The sequence below is a fragment of the Somniosus microcephalus genome, chromosome 22 (assembly GCF_052327205.1).
Source record: "Somniosus microcephalus isolate GS21.2 chromosome 22, FLI_Smic_1.0, whole genome shotgun sequence".
In the NCBI taxonomy this organism is placed as follows: domain Eukaryota; kingdom Metazoa; phylum Chordata; class Chondrichthyes; order Squaliformes; family Somniosidae; genus Somniosus; species Somniosus microcephalus.
The window spans coordinates 19,142,506-19,166,863 of record NC_141008.1 but is presented as its reverse complement, the minus strand read 5'-3'; the positions used below and the strand labels follow the sequence as shown (position 1 = coordinate 19,166,863).

The 24,358-nt window shown below is 47.8% G+C and overlaps 1 protein-coding gene across 2 annotated transcripts in view; it reads left to right on the top strand.

The window, feature by feature from the left end:
• mmp28 (matrix metallopeptidase 28) overlaps positions 1–24,358 on the top strand; it is a 181,939-nt gene that overhangs the window by 143,247 nt on the left and 14,334 nt on the right. For both annotated transcript variants that reach the window (XM_085964242.1, XM_085964241.1), the window contains exons 4-5: positions 7,423–7,644; positions 10,385–10,630. In XM_085964242.1, the coding sequence (XP_085820368.1) occupies positions 7,423–7,644; positions 10,385–10,630 (468 nt within the window). The remainder of the gene's footprint in view (positions 1–7,422; positions 7,645–10,384; positions 10,631–24,358) is intronic.

The following is a 24,358-nucleotide window of genomic DNA, read 5'->3' as shown; positions in this document are numbered from 1 at the left end:
TTCAAGCTGTTAAGTCCAGTGAAGGACTATTGGATGAGTCACTCCAGCAACGTGAACCGACTACACCGAGACTGAATCTGTGAACTGTTTTCCGCAGAGACTGAATCTGTGAACTGTTTCCCGCAGAGACTGAATCTGTGAACTGTTTCCGCAGAGACTACATCTGTGAACTGTTTTTACATGAAGTTGGATATATGTTATGTTTAATGGGGAATAAGTATGTTGTAAGCTAAAAAGGGAGGATTGTAGTGTATGTAACCGTTCTACCTTTAAGAGAACTATTGTATGTAACCGTCCACCTTTAAGAGAACTATTTTAGGCGTTGCACTACTTTATCTTGGCTGCTGTATACTGTAATACCGGGAGTGACCACACCGGTATATAAGTGCTGTGTAAGGATTTATTGGGCAGATTCGCCCTGACCTTCGAATAGTAAAGTCCTGTTAAAGTTACTCTTGTAGTCTGTGTATTAATTCACCATATAACCCACAGACTTTACACTCTGAGTGAAGAAATTCCTCCTCATCTCAGTCTTAAATGGCCGACCCTTACCCTGAGACTATGCCCCCTGTGTTCTAGACTCTCCAGCCGGGGGAAACTACCTCTCGGCATCTACCCTGTCAATCCCTCAGAATCTTATATGTTTCTCATTCTTCTAAACTCCAGAGAGTATAGGCCCAATCTACTCAATCTCTCCTCATAGGATCACCCTCTCACCCCAGGGATCAATCTAGTGAAACTAGACACGTGTCCTGGGCTCAATTTCACACAAACTGACGGAATGAAGGGCTCCCATTTTTGATGGCTATAAGGGACAGAAATAAAATGAATTTGGGAAATTTCTTGGCCACTGCAGATCACCGTCCATGAACAAGCACTAAACGAATGTCTCACTCTGACAGGGCCCAAGGATCAGTCATGTCGACACTGGAAATTTTACACTTGTGCCGTGGGGGAGGCAGAGACAGGGGGCTGGATTTTGCCAATGGGGAGCTTTTGGAGGCGGGACTCCCACTTGTCGGGTTTCAGTCCCGCCTCCATCAACTTCCAGCGGGCTTAGCAGGCCAATTAAGGGAAAGCCGGTTACAGAGAACGTCAACGTATGACGTTTCATCGATCAAAAATGTTTGACAGATGAATTGTCATCGTTTGACAGCTCTGTGAAGCTGTCAAACACTGACATTCTCTGTAGTTTGATGAGTTCTTGAATTCAAGACCTCATCAAACCTCTTTCTTTTGCAGAAATTAGATGGTTGCTGCATTGGAGAATGCAACGGCCATCTGTCATCTCTACCACGGAGGTGCGAGACTCTCTGCATACCCACCGACTGAAGCCTGCAGGAAGAAACAAAGGTAAGTAAACTTTTTCTAACACTTTCCACTTACCTCACATACTCACCTCTCCACACTTGCACCCATCACTTACCTTCACAGCACACTTTTGCACCCCCAACCCCCGCAGACCCACTACTCGTCTCAGTGACCCTGGCGGGTTTCGGAGCCTTCTGGAAGCCCGCACTTGTGTGGGCAAAATGGGGATAATCCTCTTATCTGCCTGTTAACTACCTGTTAACAGGCAGTTAAGTGGCTGTAATCCCCTTCCTGCCTCCAAGGAGACGGGACCCGGCGCGGGACGGCTACCCGCCTCCTGGGAAGATGGTACGGAGGCGGGTTGGGCACCCGCCCCCAGATTCTGCCATTTTCCCAGCAGACCCGCCTCCGAATCTGCCTCCCCAGGGCTGGCAAAATCCAACCCAGAGTAGAGGGAGATTTACTCTGCACCGAACGCACTTTGAACCCAATGGTGCTTAATGGGTGCACCGAGTGACAACGAATTTTCACCCCCAGCGATGACATCCCTCCCTCACACCAAAACTCACACACAAAAAGTTAAGACCCAAAACTGTCTCTGATTCTGTATGGGGGGAGTCTGGATAAGCAAAAGCCCAGCGGTCTGCTGCAGTGATGTTTCTCTGGAAAGCTGTAATGGTTTAGTGTTCTGCACCAAACTAATTGTTTACTTAGCTTCCAGTAAAAGTGCAGGAACTGCCTTATCTTCCAGAGAACTGTGATTATTCCAACTGGGAACCGTTCCACACTGATCTTCCAGACAGCACCGTACAACAGCTCCGGTCTACATTTAATCTTCTGTTAATGCTTAACTTGGCTGAATTGCTACGCTTTAAAACTCTGCAATTAAAAAAAAACTTGCATTGCCCTAGAAATACAACTGGATCTGTCATCTCCCATATCGAAAGTGGACTTCCTGTTGCTTTGTACGGACTATCTTGCAGAAATTGCTGTACATTCCAATGTTCAGTTGTTTGTGGCCAGTCAACCCTTATTTCCTTCTATTGGCCGGCCTGGCTCTCTTTAAAGTGAGGGGGTGGGGGGTGAAAACAGAACGTCAGGTCTTTATTTGACACGATTTTAAAATAACTAGGTTTAACCTGGAGGCTGCCTTTTCTTTGCTGGATACAAAATGGAGGATGAAGACCCTCAATTTGTAGAAAAGATAATACGGGATTTCATCTGATGGCTGGAGCAATCTGTTTAAAATGTTAACGTGTGCAGATTGACAGAGATGTAATTTCTGTGCTGCTCCAGGGACTGTGATTTAATTGTTATCTATAGACGTCATTATAAAGTGCGGTTTGGGGTTAGTTATCAAGGGGTAAGACACTATCGTTGCTTTGATGCCTAATGCAAGGCAAGCTAACGCTTGATACCATCTTCAAGGAAATGCTTCAACTTCAAAGGAAAAACATTCTTATAACTGAGGAACTTCCTCACGGTGGATGTCAGAAGATCCACTGGGTGGGATTCCAGTTTAACGGGACCCAGCCCCATTTTGTCAATCTCCCCCCCTCGCCTCACCAGCCCACCCAAGTACTGCCTGAAAATTGGGTGGGACAAAGAGGAACACTCACTCTCAAGTATCAATTCCAGAAGCTGAATTGAACTAGAGGTACTCAGAAAAGTCTGCACCTGGCCAAAAGGCCTCTGAATAAAGAGCTGTCGATTATCAAGTTCAAACGCTAAGAGAGTAGATAGAAACAGATTGTTTCAGCGATTGAGGGGGCCTCGAAGGATGGAACATAGGTAGAAGATTAAATGTAAGAGAGTTAGGACAGAGAGCAGGAGAAACTTTATTACACAGAGGGTTGCGAGACTTTGGAATGAACTACCAGAACTACCTCCACCTGGACCATGACCCCACTACCGAACATCAAACCACAGTTTCCAAGACTGTCACTGACCTCATCTCCTCTGGAGATCTTTCCCCCACGGCCGCCAAACTCATAGTTCCCCAACCCCGCACAGCCCACTTCTACCTCCTTCCCAAGATCCACAAACAGGACTGCCCTGGTAGACCCATCGTTTCAACCTGTTCTTGCTCCACGGAACTTATCTCTTCCTATCTCGACTCTATCTTTTCTCCCCTTGTCCAGTCTCTTCCCACCTACATCCCCGACTCTTCGGACGCACTCCGCCACTTTAACAGTTTCCAGTTTCCTGGCCCCAACCGCCTCCTTTTCACCAATGAACTTACAATCCCTCTACACCTCCATCCCCCACCAGAATGGCCTGAGGGCGCTCCGCTTCTTCCTTGAACAGAGGCCTGAAACGTTGACTCTATTTTTCTCTCCACGGATGTTGCCTGGCCTGCTGAGTTTTTCCAGCATTTTCTGTTGTTACCAGAGTTAGTGATTGATGCAGGGACCGGGTCAACATTTACGGACGGGTTAGGTCGGTGGTTGAAGGAAAGGGGGAATAAAGAGATTCGGGAATGGGGGTTGGGGGGATGGGGTGGAGGGAGAATGGGATTAGGATTGCTGTTCACGTGGAGGATAAACACCAGCAAAGACTGGTAGGCCCAAACGGCCTGTTTCTGTGTTGTATTTTCTATGTAAGTTTACATTCTGTCCTAATGAGCAAGTCCACTGTTGCCCAGAACCTGTTGATTCTTTAATATTTCTTTATATTTTGAACTGATTCTAGAACTAAATCCCCTTGATAAATTAAGCATTTTGGCACAAGGCACTCCTCTATAAGTTTACACAGTATGAGATGTGCCAGCTATTTATATCCATTTCTGTCTCCGGAATGGTTTGGTTATGAATCTGCAAATAAACACATTGTCTGTCAAAGATGCCATCATTTGATTAGCGCCAGGAGACAACCTGTTTCAGAGACAAACATCCCGTAAGCCGGGAATGGAGGGTCTATGCTAAGTAAACTGATCCGAGGTGCCACTTGGGACCCTACGATTAGCGTCAACATCCCTGAGATAAGGAGGTGAACATTTGCCACCGATCCCAACCACTATCGCTATCTAATGGCCCCTGCTGGAAGTAGACTTGTGTGAACACTGCTGCGGTGCCCGCCGTGGTTGAATAGCCTACAAGTGCTCATTGTCAGGTCTCACCAATGAATAAAAACCACTTGGGGTGTGGCTGGTTCCCACGAAACCGTAACCTGGCAAGGAATCGATCTCTTCATGAGAGAAGGGGAGAGAATTGACAACAAAGAGAAGCGGCGGGGGTGGGGGGAGAATAAAGAGAATAATGTCAAACTGAAAACCTGCTGGATCCAGCCCAGTAGCCGCTGAGCTTGAAGCCACTGGCTGAATATGAGGAAGATCTTGTTGTGTTGTCTGACGGAATTAGTTTCCCACAGCGAGACCCTGTCAGCGTTAGTGATGAACTGTAAATACTTGGGGAATGCTCATTTAGGCCCAGTGTTTGTGTTAGAGAGTGCGTCAGTGCCAGCCCCACGGGACATATAAGGTAGAGATGTGTGAGATGGGTTGAGCTGCGTTGCTGGGGCGATATTTCAGGTTGTATCCCTCAGCGTTTGATGTTGGCAGTTGTACCTCAACAGTACACTTCAAGTGCTGTATTTTGGCTGGGTATTGGATTTATACAAAGCTGTCTTTGGTCTAATGTTTCTGTTGCTGTTACACAATCAAATAGGAAAGGTTCAAGCCCAGAAACCCAAAAATATGGGTGAAAGAAAAGCTGTAACCTTTGGTCATTCTCCATCCACCATAAGTTTGGCCCATCCAAATTTCCATTCCTAGACATGCCACTGGGTGCTATCAAAATATGTAAACCTAGACTTATTATAGATGCTAAATTGCTAAAAATAAACTTGGCTGTCCTTTTGGTTTTCTTATGCCTGTCCTCCCCTCACACAAGTACACGCAGCATCAGCCATACACCTCTGACCAGAGTCACGTCACTCCTGCTCCGTAACTGGCCTCGCCATTACAATATTCTCCACAGTATTTCCTTCATTTGGTGCCTTTTCAGACTGCAATTAAGAACTTACCATATGGGTAACCCTAGCTGAGGAGCAGATTTTGGAGGTGTGCTGGGATGGTGTTTCTGCACGAATCTGGGGTTAAGCATCTCCGTCTCCGCCCCTGCCTCAGCCCATATGCTGCGAAACCCTCACCCGTGCTTTTATTAGCTCCAGACTCGACTATTCCAATGCACTCCTGGCCGGCCCCCCGTCTTCCACCCTCCATAAACTTGAGCTCATCCAAAACTCTGCTGCCCCGAGTCCTAATTCGGACCATGTCCCATTCACCCATCACCCCTGTGCTCGCTGACCTACATTGGACCCTGGTCCACCAACACCTCGATTTAAAAATTCTCATCCTCGTGTTCAAATCCCCCCTTGGTCTCGCCCCTCCCTATCTCTGTAATCTCCTCCCCCTACAACCCTCCGACAATTCTGCATTCCTCCGACTCTGGCCTCTTGTGCAACCCCGATTTCCTTTACACCACCAAGAACGGCCGTGCTTTCGGCCGCCTGGACCCTAAGCTCCAGAATTCCCTTCCTAAATCTCTACCCCTCTCCCTCCTTCTTTGTCCAAGTTTTTAGTCACCCATCCTAATATCTCTTTCTTTGGCTCAGTGTCAATTTTGCCTGATTATGCTCCTGTGAAGTTCCTTGGGATGTTTTACTATGTTAAAGGCACTACATAAATGCAACTTGTTGTTGTTTGTTACTTTCAACAACAGTTGTCAGAGTCCATTCTCTCATGGTGTCAGGTGTGGCTCAGTGGTAGCACTCTTGCCTCAGAGTCAGAAGGTCAGGGGTTCAAGCCCCACACTAGAGACATGAGCACATAATCTAGGCTGAAATTCCAGTGCAGTACTGAGGGAGTGCTATATTGTTGGAGGGGCTGTCTTTTGAATGAAACATTGGCCCAGAAATTCGGGTCTCCACGGGTGAGTACGCATGGGTTACTCACCTGTAAGCCCAATGGAAGTGCCGGTTTCCTGCATGCACTGCGCATGCGCAGGAAACTGGCACTTCCGATCCCCTGAACAAAGGGGTTCAGAGGTCGAACGCGTGCGCGGGAGAGGCTGCGCATGCGCATTGAACTTCGTTTTTTTTTTACAGGTTTTAAGTCTGCAGAAGTTAGACATGTAAAAAGCAGGCGTAACGCCTGCTTTTTACAAGGTAAGTGGTGAATTAATTAAAATTAAAACATTTTTTCCACAGGTTTATTATTTTTAAATACTTTAAAGCAAGGTAAGTTTACTTTTAGCCCTGTTAGAAAATAAAATTATTTTTTTCAAAAATTAAAATTATTTAAAATAGTTATTTCATGTAATTTATAGTTTATTTTAAAATGTGATGTGTTTTTTAAAAATGTATTTGAAGATTTAGTGCTGTTTTGGGGCTGTAGTATTTATAAGTCTTGACAGCTCTTCCTGTCAATCTTATGAATGGAGCATTCCCTGCTCCGATTGGCTCCCCATGGCCCACGTGATCCCAGGGGACGCATCGAACTAACTGCACCCCTGGGATACGCAAGCACTGCGCGCCGGCAGCTGGACCAGGCCCCGGATCGGAATTCCACAGGGGCCCACAGCTCAATGGCCGGCGTGCAAGGTAAGTGCAGGTCGGGGGCTTGCACCCGCAGGAAGCCCCCAACCTGAATTTCTGGGCCATTAAATTGAAGCCCTGTCTGCCATCTCAGTTACAAGTAAAAGATCTCATGGTACTATTTTGAAGCAGAGCAGGGGAGCTCTTCCTGGTGTCCTGCCCAAATTTATCCCTCATCCACCATCACTGTAACAGATTATCTGGTCCTTATCACATTGCTGTTTGTGGGATCTTGCTGTTTGCAAATTGGCTGCCGTGTTTCCTGTTCCTACATTACAACAGTGACTACACTTCAAAAAGTCCTTCATTGGCTGTAAAGCGCTTTGAGACATTCTGAGGTTGTGAAAGGTGCTAAATAAATGCAGGTCTTTTTTCAGGAAGGACCAGAGGTGTCCTTCAATCCAGGTGCTCATTCTGAAAGGTTCTGAATAGCTATCTATGCGATGCGGTAACTGGCCGATGACGATCTGAGTTACCTCACACACAGTGTCTCCGGCTTTGCTTGATCCCCCTTAGGAGAGAAATGGTACAAGCACCATCTGACGTACAAGATGATAAACTGGCCCAGGTACCTGGAGCATAACCGGGTGAAGATGGCGGTGAAAACGGCTTTCGAGCTGTGGAGCAACGTATCGCCGCTGACCTTCTGGGAGGTGATGGACGGCCCTGCGGACATCCGTTTGGCGTTCTATCAGGGCGAGCACAATGACGGAATTGGCAACGCTTTCGATGGACCAGGTGCTGACTGCTGTCTCATCGTAAGATTCACATTTAACATGCAACCTTACTTAGTGTCTGGATTCAGGTCATGAACCACAACCAGAGGGGAGAGGAGGAGAAATTTTTCACGCAGCCAGTTGCTATTATCTGGAATGCACGTGCTGAAAGGGCGGTGGAAGCAGATTCAATGGTAACTTTCAAAAGGGAATTGGGTAAATACTTGAAAAGGAGAAATTTGCAGGACTATGGGGAAAGAGCAGTGGGACTAATTGGATAGAGAGCTCTTTCAAAGAGCTGGCACAGACATGATGGGCTGAATGGCCTCCTTCTATGATTCTATGATTCCATGAGCTGATTCATTAGGCCCATTCTACCGATACTGTGACATTATATAGCAACACCTAAACAGTGTGGATCTCTGGGACTGTTTGAGGAAATTGACCTCAGTGTTACTCCGAAAAGAGAGAGGAAAAATATCAACTGGGGCTCCTGCTCCTGCTGGCTGTCCAGTCACCCTAAGAAATGCGTGTGTGACAATGACAGGAGATGAGGCTCAGCTCTGATGCCTTTCACAGTTGAAGAGCCTGCTAACGCTCACTCTCTTGGTTCACATATGAAGTTGGGCTGAGATGTGAGGTGGCTCCCAGTACCTGTGCCCAACACGAGTCTGTTCCTTCAGTTTAGGAGGAAGGGGAGTTCGATAAAAATACAACTATTCAGGCTTTTAAAGGATGAATGTAAGGACTGGAGCCAAACTGGGCAAAAGACTAGGTGCATCTATTTAGGGAGAAAAATTCGGTTGCTTTGCTCCTCCCAAGGGGGCGCTAACAGGGCGCAAAGCTCCTAGCGCCCAGGCGCGGCGCCGCTAATGCCTCCCACGAAATTCAGCGGGAGGTTAGCGGTGGTGGTAGCCCGTGGCACTGCGCCTCCAGCGATTATGTCATCGCTATGCGCAGCACCCCGCTCACACCCCGGCTGAAAACTTGGCTCACGCCCCCTGACCTGTGTCCGACAGGGTCAGGGTGGCATTTTTGCGGCCGGGGCGGCGATAATTAGGGGGCGCCTGCCAGCACCTGCCCTCTCTGGCCTCCTCCTGCGGGATGCCGGCCGATCTTGAGTGCCGGGCTATTTTGCCAGCACCCCACTCCCTGGTGGTACAGCAGGGCCCCGGTGCGTGCTGCGCTAGGCCCCTCCCCTTTAATCAGGGGAGGGAGGCCGGCAGTACCACGGCACGATGCGCTAGGCAAAGTTATTGCCCAAAGGGGGTGCGAGCTCATTTTTCCCCTTTAATATAAATTTTATCCTGTGGTTATGAAATTAAGCTTAACTCTCACTGTTGTCACTAATATTGGTGGTGGAACCAATTTGAGACGATGAATTAAGAAGATCATGCAAGAAGCCAGGAGGTAATGAGGAGCCTATATTGAACCTTAGTTAGAGTACTGTCTGCAGTTTTGGACTCCACACTATCGGAAGGATAGTAAGTGTGCAATGCAGGTTCATTAGGAGGCTGCCTGTTATGAGGAAATACAAATATGAAGAGAGACTTGAAAAATTGGGCATTTCTCATTAGAACAATGCAGATGACAGGGCGATTTGGTAGAAATGCACAAAATTATGAAAGGATGGGACAAGGTAGATAGAAGCAGACTGTTTGCAGTAGTTGAGGGATCCAGAACTAAGGGGCCACAGATATAAAATGAAATGCTAGAGATTTAGAACAGAGGGCAGGAGAAACCTCTTCTTTGAGGCTGTGGAATTCACTTCCATGGGAGTGAATTTCTTCGGGCCTGTTCCCGCACGGCCCCTGAAACTCCGGAGGTTCGGCAGAAACCTCGTTTACACCAAATTTCTATCGCGGTTCTAGCACGGGAAGGGGAGACTGCCTCGTTTCCTACATTACAACAGTGACTACACTTCAAAAGGTACTTCATTGGTTACAAAGCGCTTTGGGACGTCCTGAGGTTGTGAAAGGTGCGATAGAAATGCAAGTCTTTTTGTTCGTTCGTTCGATCTCCATCCAACCCATGGAGAACTGACCCGACACTCCATCCAACCCATGGAGAACTGACTCGACACTCCATCCAACCCATGGAGAACTGACCCGACACTCCATCCAATCCATGGAGAACTGACCTGACACTCCATCCAACCCATGGAGAACTGACCCAACACTCCATCCAATCCTGAGAGAACTGACCCGACACTCCATCCAACCCATGGCGAACTGACCTGACACTCCATCCAACCCATGGAGAACTGACCCAACACTCCATCCAATCCTGAGAGAACTGACCCGACACTCCATCCAACCCATGGAGAACTGACCCGACACTCCATCCAACCCATGGAGAACTGACCCGACACTCCATCCAACCCATGGAGAACTGACCCGACACTCCATCCAACCCATGGAGAACTGACCCGACACTCCATCCAATCCTGAGAGAATTGTCCCGACCTCCAGCATTAAAAAGAGGGGATATCAGGTAGAATTGAGGAATAGAAAAAGATGTAAGACTTGGGTGGGAATTGTCTACAGACCTCCTAATATCAGTGCTAAAGTGATAAAAGGTTTCATTTTCCACCTGAGATTCATGTAATCATAGTTTTGGGCCACAGAACCTCCTGACTGATGCATCGAGGAATGTATGAATTCATTCATTATTTCATCTCATTTATTTAACATTTGTATGACAATGTTTGGGTCCCCGGCAATTCTTCTCTGTCCTTAGGTTACTTTCCCTGTCTGTTGCAGGCGGAGCCTTGGCCCACGCGTTCTTCCCCCGAAGAGGAGAAGCCCATTTCGACAATGACGAGAGGTGGTCTCTGAACCGGGGTAAAGGCAGGAATCTGTTCATCGTCACCGCGCACGAGATCGGTCACACCCTGGGCCTGGAGCACTCCCCTGTTAAAAACGCCTTGATGTCTCCATTTTACAAAAAGCTAGGCCGAGACTTCATCCTCAGCTGGGATGACAAGATGGCCATTCAGAAGCTGTATGGTAAGCCTGAGATTCAGATGATACATCTGCTCTTCTTGTTCTGTTTCATTTCATCTTTAAAACCGTCCCACACGAGGCAGCCAGGAAGCCGTGGAGTTTGTCTTCATTTAAAAACACAGGTGAAGGGTCAAGGCCCATAGTGGAAGGCACCAATATGATGGCACAATTATAGGAGAGAGGTGAGGCAAGTCAGGAAGTCATGGTCAGGTGATGACACCAAACTACAAACAATAGGTTGTAGGAAGAAGGGAGGCTGATGGAAGTGAAATTTCAGTTTGAAATGCTAGGAAAGAATAGTCAGAGTTGGACAATGACCCCTGTTTTCGGCACAGAGAAGAGGAAGAATGTCTAGGCTGTTAAATTTGAAGCTTGGGAGGAACTAGAGGGAAAAGTTCAGAGGAGCAATGACCATAGTAGTATCAATATTCTAGAGAAAAGAAAGAAAGACAAACTTGCATTTCTATAGCACCTTTCACGACCACTGGACATCTCAAAGTGCTTTACAGCCAATGAAGTACTTTTGAAGTGGAGTCACTGTTGTAATGTGGGAAATGCGGCAGCCATTTTGCACACAGCAAGGTCCCACAAACAGCAATGTGATAATGACCAGATAATCTGTTTTTGTTGTGTTGGTTGTGGGATAAATATTGGCCAGGACACCGAGGATAACTCCCCTGCTCTTCTTCGAAATAGTGCCGTGGGATCTTTTACATCCACCTGAGAGAGCAGACGGGGCCTCAGTTTAACGTTTTATCTGAAAGACAGCACCTCCGACAGTGCAACACTCCCTCAGCACTGCACTGGAGTGTCAGCCTAGCTTTATGTGCTCAAGTCTCTGGAGTGGGACCTGAACCCACAACCTTTGAGTGCTACAGGTAGACTACCCTTTATCCGGACTTCCGAAAACCGAAACCCTCTAAAAACCGAAGGTTTTTTCGTTCAGCGTAAGTCGTGTGTACGACTTACGCTGAACGAAAAAACCTTCGGTTTTTAGAGGGTTCCGGTTGCGGAAGTTCGGATAAAGGGTAAGTCGTGCGCACGACCCCCCGCCGACCGCCCCGACAACCGCCGACAACCGCCGACCCCGCCAGCCGCCGACCCCGCCAGCCCCGACAACCGCCGACCCCCCCGCGGACCCCGCCGGCCCCGACAACCGCCGACTCCGCCAGCCGCCGACCCCCCCGTGGACCCGCCGGCCCCAACAACCGCCGACCCCGCCAGCCCCGACAACCGCCGACCCCCCCGCGGACCCACCAGCCTCGACAACCGCCGACCCCCCCCGCGGACCCCGCCAGCCCCGACAACCGCCGACCCCCCCGCCGGCCCCGCCAACCGCCGACCCCGCCAGCCCCGACAACCGCCGACCCCGCCAGCCCCGACAACCGCCGACCCCCCCGCGGACCCCGCCAGCCCCGACAACCGCCAGCCCCGACAACCGCCGACCCCCCCCCCGCGGACCCCGCCAGCCCCGCCAGCTGCCGACCCCCCCGCGGACCCCGCCGGCCCCGACAACCGCCGACCCCGCCAGCCCCGACAACCACCGACCCCCCCGCGGACCCCGCCAGCCCCGACAACCGCCGACCCCCCCCCCACCCCGCGTACCCCGCCGGCCCCGACTCCTGCCGACCCCGACTGACTTACGCTGAGCGTCAGCGTAAGTCGTGCGCACGACCCCCCGCCGACCCCCCCGCGGACCCCCGCCGACCCACCTTCCGAAATCCGAAATTCTCCTTTATCCGAAACTCGGCTGGTCCCGAGGTTTTCGGATAAAGGATAGTTTACCTGTACCCACTGAGCCACAGCTGGAGACCAGAAGGGTTGCACTGAAGACAATAAGGAAGGAGGCTAGAGGTGAGAGAAAATGGGAAAATAGAGGTTTGGCCCGATATGTTAAAGGTCAGAGTTCAAATACCAAGGTTTAAAAGAACAAATGATTTTCAGTTAAAGCCTCTACACCCAACCAATTGAAGAGGGAGGGGAAAGGTCAAGGGATCTTGGGAGGATTATTGAAAACATGAACTTTGAAGCTGCTCTCAGAGCTGAATTCAGTTTTCCAGTGCAATGGATCTGTAGCCAGTATTATTCTGCCACTGATTGGCAATGGAGGTCAGTCAGTGAGCAGAGACAGGAACAAGGAGATAATCAATAGATTTATGGGTGAAGGGTAATGAGACAGTCCCATTGGGACCTGAGATCCACAGCAAAGTAAATAATGAGCAGGACTGAATCATCCATCCTGCCGTGGAAGTATATCGGCCGTTCCTTCATCGTCGCTGGGTCAAAATCCTGGAACACCCTCCCTAACAGCACTGTAGGAGTATAGAGTCATAGGCTTATACAGCACAGAAAGAGGCCCTTCGGCCCATCGCGTCCACGCCGGCCATCAAGCCCTGTCTAATCTAATCCCATTTTCCAGCATTTGGTCCGTAGCCTTGTATGCTATGGCATTTCAAGTGCTCATCCAAATGCTTCTTGAATGTTGTGAGAGTTCCTGCCTCTACCACCCTTTCAGGCAGTGAGTTCCAGATTCCAACCACCCTCTGGGTGAAAAAGTTTTTCCTCAAATCCCCTCTAAACCTCCTGCCCCTTACCTTGAATCTTGCCCCTTACCTTGAATCTATGCCCCCTTGTTATTGACACCTCTACTAAGGGGAAAAGTTCCTTTCTATCTACCCTATCTATGCCCCTCATAATTTTGTACACCTCAATCAGGTCCCCCCTCAGCCTTCTCTGCTCCAAGGAAAACAACCCCAGCCTGTCCAGTCTTTCTTCATAGCTGAAGCGCTCCAGCCCAGGTAACATCCTGGTAAATCTCCTCTGCACCCTCTCCAAAGCAATCACATCCTTCCTATAGTGTGGCGACCAGAACTGCACACAGAACTCCAGCTGTGGCCTTACCAGCGTTTTGTACAGCTCCATCATAACCTCCCTGCTCTTATATTCTATGCCTCGGCTAATGAACGCAAGTATCCCATATGCCTTTTTAACCACCTTATCCACCTGTTCTGCTGCCTTCAGGGATCTATGTACATGCACTCAAAGGTCCCTCTGATCCTCTGTCTTTCCTAGGGTCTTACCATTCATTGTGTATTCCCTTGCCTTGTTAGTCCGTCCAAAATGCATCACCTCACACTTTTCAGGGTTAAATTCCATTTGCCACTGTTCCGCCCATCTGACCAACCCATCTATATTGTCCTGTAGCCTGAGGCTTCCCTCCTCGCTATTTACCACCCTACCAATTTTCGTGTCATCTGCGAACTTACTGATCATACCTTTTACATTCACATCCAAATCATTAATGTAGACCACAAACAGCAAGGGACCCAGCACCGATCCCTGCGGTACCCCACTGGACACAGGCTTCCAGTCCCAAAAACAACCTTCCACCATCACCCTCTGCCTTCTGCCACTAAGCCAGTTTTGCATCCAATGTGCCAAGGCACCCTGGATCCCATGGGCTCTTACCTTCCTGACCAGTCTCCTATGCGGGACTTTATCAAAAGCCTTACTGAAATCCATGTAAACCACATCCACTGCACTACCCTCATCCACACACCTAGTCACCCCCTCGAAAAATTCAATCAAATTGGTCAGACATGATCTTCCCTTGACAAAGCCATGCTGGCTATCCCTAATTAATCCTTGCCTCTCCAACTGGAGACTAATTCTGTCCCTCAAAAGTTTTTCCAATAATTTCCCTACCACTGATGTTAGGCTCACTGGCCTGTAATTCCCTGGTTTATCCCTACTACCCTTCTTGAATAATGGTATGACGTTAGCTGTTCTCCAGCCCTCTGGCACATCCCCTGTGGCCAGAGAGGTCCTGAAAATTTGTGTCAGAGCCCCTGCAATCTCCTCCTTTGCCTCACATAGTAGCCTGGGATACATCTCTTCACCACATGGACTGCGGCCGTTCAAGGCGGCGGTTCACCACCACCTTCTCAAGGGAAATTAGGGATGGACAATAAATGCTGGCCTTGCCAGCGATGCCCACATCCCAGAACGAATAAAAAAAAAAAAGTTAGTCCAGCCTCTTTCAGTAAACTGAAGGGAGTGTGCTCTTGGCCTTCAACACAGGCCTTTGCTGAACAGGAGTTAGCCTTCCGGTCAGTCACCTAGAACACTCTACATGTTTTTAGTTACTTCAGAAGCAGTTTGAGTTACCATAGGTACTACAAGGTACACATTGGACTGGGAGTGGTGGAAATAAATACTTTACAGGTTTCCACCTGTTTAAACCCCACCTGTGAACCCCTTCACACATAAGAAGGGAGTTGTCCATCAGATTCTGTGGTTATTGTTCACTGTGGTATTACTGCTCTTTATGCTGAATGCGTTCACAGTATATTATCATAAACTGATCGAGAATACCAGAGAGAGAGAGAGAGAGAGAGGTGTTGTAAGGCACTAACATAACCTAAACTCTGCAAAATATGAATGGTTTGTAAATGAGTTCTGGACCAGCCTGACGCACACTGCTCTGATTTCCAATTACACTAAATCAACTTTACATTAGATAAGGTGTCAGTAATAGTGTACAGTACTGTTGTGTATGCTCTGTGGTTCAACTTGAAACCCAATGACGTTTAACTTGCTTTCTTTGATCACATGATCCTTACAGATGAAGATAACCATTTGGCCCATTCCTAATTCACTCTAAACTCTTCCCCTTGCAGCATCCAATTGGCTCTTACATGATTCCAGGATACTCCATTCTATGAGAACGTGGGTCCCCCTTAACCTATCCTCACAATTTAATTGAAAGCAATAATCCGGATTGTACTTTTCCCATTCCCATAAAGTAAGAAAGAACTTGCATTTCTACAGCACCTTTCACAACTTCAAGATGTCCCAAAGCACTTTACAGCCAATGAAGTGTAGTCCCTGCTGTCATGTAGGAAACCATCTTGTATAAAGTCAACTCTCCGATGCCTTCTTTTCAGGTCGGAGCGACAAACCCCTGGAATTGCCGCGAGGGTGGTCTCTATCTCCCTCGCGCTGAAACCTGGGCAGGAGGTTGGTGGCAGAAGCCCCAGAGAAGCTGCGTCAATGGCCGTGAATGTCTCTCCTCCAGGGGTCTCCGCCAGAGTTACGGTGGGAGATCGGAACAACCAAGGAGATTCTACCCTGGATTGCTTCAGTCTTTCCTCACCCCAGGAAGCACTCCCTCCTGCGGATTGTGTACGGTAGACTTTCTCTAGTTCCTTCACATATCAAAAATAGCAGACCACATAGAAACATAGAAGATAGGAGCAGGAGTAGGCCATTCGGCCCCTCGAGCCTGCTCCGCCATTCAACGAGATCATGGCTGATCATCCAAATTCAGTACCCGGTCCCTGCCTTCTCCCCATATCCCTTGATCGCTTTAGCCTTAAGAAATATATCCAACTCCTTCTTGAATATACTTAATGGACTGGCCTCCACCGCCCTCTGTGGCAGAGAATTCCACAGGTTCACCACGCTCTGGGTGAAGAAATTCCTCCTCATTTCAGTCCTAAATGGCTTACCCCTTATCCTTAGACTATGACCCCTGGTTCTGGACTCCCCGGCCATCAGAAACATCCTTCCTGCATCTAGTCTGTCCAGGCCTGACAGAATTTTATAGGTTTCGATGAGATCCCCTCTCAATCTTCTAAACTCCAGTGAGTATAAGCCCAATCGACACAATCTCTCCTCATACGTCATTCCTGCCATCCCAGGTATCAGCCTGGTGCATCTTCGCTGCACTCCTTCCATGGCAAGAATGTCCTTCCTCAGATAAGGCAACCAAAACTGCACACAATACTCAAGGTGTGGTCTCACCAAGGCCCTGTACAACTGCAGCAAGACATCCTTGTTCCTGTACTCGAACTCTCTTGCTACGAAGGCCAACATACCATTTGCCTTCTTAACCGCCTGCTGCACCTGCATGCTTACCTTCAGTGACTGGTGCACAAGAACACCCAGGTCTCTTTGCACTTCCCCTTCTCCCAATCTATTGCCATTCAAATAATAATCTGCCTTCCTGTTTTTGCCACCAAAGTGGATAACCTCACATTTATCCACATTATAGTGCATTTGCCATGTTTCTGCCCAATCACCCAACCTGTCCAAATCATACTGGAGTTTCACGACATCCTCCTCACAGCATACCCTTCACCCAGCATTGTGTCGTCTGCAAATTTGGAGATATTACATCCAATTCCCTCATCCAGATCATTAATATATATTGTGAACAGCTGGGGTCCTAGGACCGATCCTTGCGGTACCCCACTAGTCACTGCCTGCCACTCGGAAAATGACCCGTTTATTCCAACTCTTTGCTTTCTGTCCGCCAACCAGTTCTCTATCCAAGTCAATACCTTGCCCCCAATCCCATGTGCCTTAATTTTGCATGCTAATCTCTTATGCGGGACCTTATCGAAAGCCTTCTGAAAGTCCAAATATACCACATCCACTGGTTCTCCCTTATCTATTTTACCAGTTACATCCTCAAAAAATTCCAGTAGATTAGTCAAGCACGATTTACCTTTTGTAAATCCATGTTGACTTTGTCCGATCCTGTCACTGCTTTCCAAGTGCTCTGCTATTACATCTTTTATAATGGACTCCAGCATTTTCCCCACTACCGATGTCAGGCTTATAATTCCCCGCTTTTTCTCTACCACCTTTTTTGACTAGTGGGGTAACATTAGCTACCCTCCAATCCATGGGTACTGTTCCAGAGTCTATCGAGTTCTGGAAGATGACCAGCAATGCATCTACTATTTCTAGGGCCACTTCCTTAAGTACCCTAGGATGTAGATTATCAGGCCCTGGGGATTTATCGGCCTTCAGTCCCATCAATTTTCCTAACACCATTTCCCTACAAATACTGATTTATTTCAGTTCCACCCTTTCATCAGGCCCTATGTTCCCCAGCATCTCTGGGAGGTTATTTGTTTCCTCCTTTGTGAAAACAGAACCAAAATATGTATTTAGTTGGATTGCCATTTCTTTGTTCCCCATTATAAATTCCCCTGATTCTGACTGCAAGGGACCTACGCTTGACTTCACCAATCTTTTTCTCTTCACATATCTATAAAAGCTTTTACAGTCAGTTTTTATGTTCCCTGCAAGCTTACTCTCGTATTCTATTTTCCCTTTCTTAATTAATCCCTTTGTCCTCCTTTGTTGAATCCTAAACTGCTCCCAATCCTCAGGATTATTGCTTTTTCTGGCCAATTTATATGTCCTCTCCTTGGATCGTATGTTATCCCTAATTTCCCTTGTTAGCCACGGTTGAGTCACCTTTTTTGTTTTATTTTTATGCCAAACTGGGATGAACAATTTCTGTAGTTCACCCATTCAGTCTTTGAATGTTTGCCATTGCCTATCCACCGTCAACCCTTTGAGTGACATTCCCCAATCAATTCTCAGACCATCGTAGTTTCCTTTATTTAAATTGAGGACCCTAGTCTCTGAGTCAACTACTTCATTCTCCATCTTAATGAAGAATTCGATCATATTATGATTGCTCTGACCCAAGGGGCCTCGTACAACAAGATTGCTAATTAATCCTTTCTCATTACATAATACCCAGTCTACGATGGCCTGATCTCTGGTTGGTTCCTCGACATATTCGTCCAGGAAACCATCCCGTAAACACACCAGGAATTCCTCCTCCACAGTATTGTTACTAATTTGGTTAGCCCAAAGGAGGGGGAGGGGGAGGGGTTCCTTCTCACAGGTCAATGAATACCCAGAATGCACTGCCCGCCGTGTGGTGCTCTAATGACTGTAGCCAATAAGATTTCCAAGATGTCCTGCAAAACATGTGTGGAACATAGTTGATAATTACATTTTGATGTACAGTACAGTGCTGGAGTGTTAAACTACTGATGCCAAAGCCTCAAGCCCATCTGCGGAGGGTGTGCTGAGCCAGTGTTGGCTGGATTGGTGGTAAGAAGGACACAAGACTGACTGGAGGGGAAAAGAGTCTTGCTAAGGAGGAGCAAGCAATGTGAAGTGGTGGTAATTTACCATGTAGGCTAATTCAGTCTTTGTGTATGCGCCAGTTGTGCATTACATTCAATTTTTGAAAAAGCTCAGCAAAAAATGAAAAGCCTGTTTTCACTCTGATGTGGATCAATGTGCGACCTTTGAACCCCGGCGCGGCCACTTTGTGCCACTCTTGCCCACTGCCAACGGGGCGATGGAGTGGCACTGGTCCAATCTGTACAGATGCCTAAAGCCTACACCTTCCCAACCACCCTGTCCCCTCCACCCACTCCCCCGAAAACAATCCCGAGGGTAGCTGCGTGTGTTGACGGGGAGGGCGCACGAGCTCACCCGGGAGGGAGAAACTAAAACAACGGCATTGGCGAGAAGATGAATTCTCTGCAAGTTTAATTCCACTGCTACAACGTCTTCAGTTGGCCGATAAGAGACACTTCTTTGGCAATGGAAGATCACGTAACAGGAAAACTGGTCTCCACCAACCCATCATATTCAGCCCATGGGGTGGTGGGAGGAGGGAGTAATCACATACTGGGGTCGCAATTTTCCGATTCGCGTTCTTGGCATGTGCGCCAAAGTGGAATATCTCCACGTAAATTACCAATGACATTTGTGGAATAATTTGTTTTAAAAATCTGTAATGCACCATCTGGATTGGCCTCTGTGAATGGGCTACTGTCTTTTCAGGAATTGCTGACCTCAGCCACATTCCAGGAGATTAGAGTTAAATTGCTTCCGTATTACAGAGTGAGATGGCAGATTAGACTGCGCCTCCGATAAGGCCACTCAGTGCTGCAAGTTCATGAAGCCTACGTGTTAATGACCCACGCATTATCCCATGGCCGACGGGCCTTCTTGCAAAAGCTTTCCAAAAGAAATAGGAGCTGTTAGAAATTAGGTGCTAAAATAAGGCTGATTGTTTATACATTCGCCCTTGTGTTTGTCACTCTCTCATCAAGAGATCTGTTTGGGATCCTGTGGAGACACAATCCTGGGATGGTTTGATGCAAATCTTCATGTGCTAAATTTCCCAATCCCTACCGCTGTGAGGAAGTGTTGGTTGGGAGCCAGGCGTTTTCTTATAGGTGTAGAGAGTCAACACAGTGCACCTTTCGTTGTCAGTGTGGCCCAGTGGGCAGCACTCTCGCCTCTGAGTCAGAGGGTTGTGGGTTGAGGTCCCACTCCAGAGACTTGAGGACAAAAGCTAGACTGACACTCCAGTGCCGTACTGAGGGAGTGCTGCACTGTCGGAGGTGCCACCTTTTGGATGAAATGTTAAACCGAGGCCTTGTCTGCCCTCTCAGGTGAATGTAAAAGATCCTATTCGAAGAAGAGCAGGAGAGTTCTTCCTGGTGTCCTGGCCAACATTTATCCCTCATCCAATACCTAAAACATATTATCTGGTCATTTATCTCATTGCTGTTTGTTGGAGCTTGCTGTGCGCAAATTAGCTGTCACGTTTCCTACATTACAACAGTGTCTACGCTTCAAAAGTACTTCATTGGCTGTAAAGTGCTTTGGGATGTCCTGACGTTATGAAAGGCGCTATAGAAATGCAAGTTCCTTTCTTTATTTTAACCTAATCCTTGGCCAGAAACTGACTCTTTTTCTTTTCTTTATTCAAGGTTGGTCCCAGCCAAGATTAAATACAGTCAATATTTATCTCCACATAAACATACCGCATTTAATTCTAAACTGTGACTTTCGGCCGGCTATTCAACTGCTAGGGCACCGCAGCAGAGCCTGATTCTTGCTCAGCAGGCACTTTACAGCAAGAGGTCGCTGGATGGCGATCAGGAGCTGGAATACGATTATGGCTTATTGAGGGGAGGGAGTTACATTCTCCATAAACACCAACTTGTCAAAAACACTGCCGTACTCTGTCCCACTCACCTATCTACCCCCTCCTCGCTGACCTACACTTGCTCCCTGTGCCCCACTACATTCAATTCACAATCCTTGCTCCCATCTACAAGTCCTAGTGATCACCCCACCCGAACTCTGCAATCTCCTATAGCCTATACCCCCTCCCCCACCGAACTCACCAGTCCTCTGACCCTGGCCTTCTGCGGACGCCCCCCCCACTCTCTTTGGCCCACGCCCCCCATTACTGGCAGAACCTACGCCCACCCCAGCGTTACTGTCTGAAACTCCCTCCCTTGATATATATATGGTACTTTCAGACTGAACACTAGATGGCCCCCTGATGGGAGTTAGCCCATTATAGCACGTACGCTCCAAGGTCCCTCTTGCATTGTTTTGCTGTTCTTTGAGGGAATATGCTGGAGGGTCTGGAAGTAAAAACAACTCGTTATTGCCACACCGATTTGAGTGTTTACTTGGACATAACTTCGCCAACTCTCACTCCACCTTTAAAAAGCCTCTTCAAAGCCCAAGTCTTCAACCTTGCCTTCAGTCACCCTCCCTAATTCCTGCTCGGTGACCATTTTCATTGCACCTATTTATGAAGCGGCCTGGGATGTTCTTTTGTGTGAACAGTGCTACATAAATGCATTTAGTTTAGTTGGTCTTAAATGCAGCTATTTGCTGTGTTCAGAAAGAGTCAGGGAGGTAGTTTGAGGTGTGGGTTCTGATGGACAGCCCCTTCTCTCTCTTTTTCTCTCTCCTTTCTCTCTCTCTCTCTCTCTCTCTCTCTCTTCCAGACGCTGCTTGGTCTGCTGTGCAATTCCAGCACTTTCTGTGTCTTTTTTTACTTCAGATTTTCAGCACTCGTCCATTTCATCTCGAAGCCTGACGTGTCCTAGCCGGAGAAGGAAAATTGCGAGTTTAAGGCAAAGCTGACTGGAGTACATTTTATTCAAACTAGCGAAGAGGTTAAAAAAAAAAACTTCCATCTTTCGGAGAAGATTTTCTAGTGTGATTATGAAGAGCTAAACCATAAACATCCTAACGAGAAATCCGTGGCATTTTGTAGCCTAACCGATGCAATCTGGTCGGAGGCTGGGGGTCCCTGACCGATTTGGCGCCTGTCGGCCTCTTTCCGTTTGGGACTGTGCTGTGGGGACTTGAGCTGTTATTGTTAACACAGCACAATCACCATTATCCAAACAGGCCTGGGGACAGCAACTTGGTCTGGTTCATTGAGAGTTTGGATAAACAGTTGTGAACTGAAATATTAAATTGGGATACATTGAAAATTCTTCAAATATGTGACCATTTGGATAAAGCCATTTGGAGATGGGCAATATTTGTAATATAGGCCACATGGGCACATAAACAGTGATTCTGGCGTGGCCTCTTAATAAGCAACAAGCTGAGTTTACTTTCTTGCACTCACTTGAACTCTCACACACACTGACTTTCTCTTGTTTTCATGTGCAGTCCCTCTCCCTGTTACTGCTTCTTTCTACATGTCTCTCTATCATTCTGTACATCTCTCTCTTGCTTTCTCTGTAAGTGCGAGTATATCTTTTTCCCCTCTGTCTTTCTGCTCCTCTCTCTATCTCTCTCGCCTGTGTGTCTCACTTTCTGCCTCTGTGTTGATCTCTCCATCTCTCTTGCTGTCTCTCTCTCTCCATCTCTCTTTTGTATGTATATCTCTCTCCATATGTCGCTCACTCTCTCCATCTGTCTTTATGGGAATCAAGGGTTAGGGGAGCGGGCGGGGAAGTGGAGTTGAGGCCAAGATCAGATCAGTCATGATCTTATTGAATGGCGGAGGAGGCTCGTGGGGCCGAATGGTCTACTCCTGCTCCTATTTCTTATGTTCTTATGTGTATCTCTCTCTCCATCTTTCTTTGTGTATGTCGCTCTCTCTCCCTCTCTCTTTGTATGTATATCTCTCTCTCCATATGTCTCTCTGACTCTCTCCATCTATCTTTGCATATATCGCTCGCTTTCCCTCTCTCTCCGTCATTGTATGTCTCTCTCTCATTCTCTCTCTGCTTCTCTTGCTTTGCGAGTCTTTCTCTGTCTTGTGACTCTCTTATTGATCGTACTTGCCCCCAGTATAATTTTACGCTTGTCCTTCACAATTTTGCTTTCTTTTGCCAAAATGACTCCTCTGAAATACACGTCGTTAAATGACAAGTGTGCAAGTGTGCGGTCACATACACACACACGCACATCAGTCGCAGCACCAATGGTTATGTTATATTGACTACAGCATTTAGACAGAATTCAAACATTACTCTTTATTTTAAATATACCAATTTTAAATATGACAGAACAGCTGAGATCCAGCAAGACATCTGAGCTACCCACAGCTAAGGGTCAATCTTCAAGCCAATTTATTCCACTCGTTTCCTGACACTGGTGCAGTAATGCGCAGATGGAGAGGGGCAGCTTAGTAAAGTATTGGGTTGACTACAGCCTGTAGTTCTCTGAAACAAAACATCAGCATCTTGAAAACCGACACAACAGATGGCCGCAGAGAGTTAGGAGACAGTTGAAGCATTTCAGGAGGGGGAGGGCAGGTCACATTCCTGAACCACGAGAAGAAGCTTTAGAAATGTCATCCGAGAGAGGGTGTGTCCTTTGCAAACGCCCCGTGATAATTCCAGTGGTGGACACGGCCAGTACTACATAAACGCAAGTTCTTTTGAAACTGCGATTCTTGTTCGATAAAAACCCAACACCAACCATTGAATATGCTAAATTCAAGCACAGGTGTGCCTGGTCAGTTTAAGTGTGCTCACTAGCCTTGTTCGCCAGTGATTTTTGCTGTAGCAGATGGTGAGAGTGCGGAGGTAGGTGGTTGGAGGAGGGAGGTCAGTGATGAGACATCCAGGAACACGTCTAACCAGAGTGGACAGCCCTAACTTCCGCCAGGATACTATGGCCGACCGGGAACGGCTCCGACCAAATTCACAGCCCTAAGTTCTTCTAAGTTGCCCAGACCAGATTTGGCTCAGGCTCGGACTCCATAGTTGGGTCTCCGGGGTACTTGGAAGCCCCCACCCCTAATTTAGCCTGGCTCCATTTTCTTTTATGCCGGCCGTTATATGTGTCTGGCTAAATCTGACCGTTTAGTGCTCCCATGCAGATTTCCGCACGACCAGGGTGCACATCGGGAGTTTGGGGGCAGAGGTCAGTGTGTCCGGCTCGCGACCCGCGTGCTTCATGAATTGGGCAAGCTGACCACTTGCGCGTTCCCATCGCGCGAACCCCTGTGGTGACAGCGCTAGGTCATGATGTTTGTCCCATGGACCATCAGTGGGTAGCACTCTCGCCTCTGAGTCAGAAGGTTGTGGGTTCAAGTCCCGCTCCAGAGATTTGAGCACAGAAACCTAGGCTGACACTCAAGCGCAGTGCTGAGGGAGTGCTACCCTGTCGGAGGTGCTGTCTTTCAGATGAGATGTTAAACCAAAGCCCCATCTTCCCTCTCAAGTGAACGTAAAAGATCCTATAACTCTATTCGAAGAAGAGCAGAGGGAGTTCTCCCCAGTGTCCTGGTTAATATTTATCCCTCAACCAACATTACTGTCATGAACCTTGTCATTCATGTGGAAATGGCTTATGAAATAATACTGGGTGGCCTGCTGGTGGCGCTGTCCAGGGAGAGTGTAAATACTCGGGCATGGGCCCAGCTTGCTCAGGACATTCTTTAACAGGAATTAGTGAAGGACACAACTAGACCGCCATGTTGTAAAACAGTTGATTAAAGCTTTGTTTAACGCTTAGACCAAGTGCCTAGTAGTTTTCTTACGTCAATCACTAAAACAGATTATCTGGTCATTATCACATTGCTGTTTGTGGGAGCTTGCTGTGCGCAAAATCGCTGCCACGTTT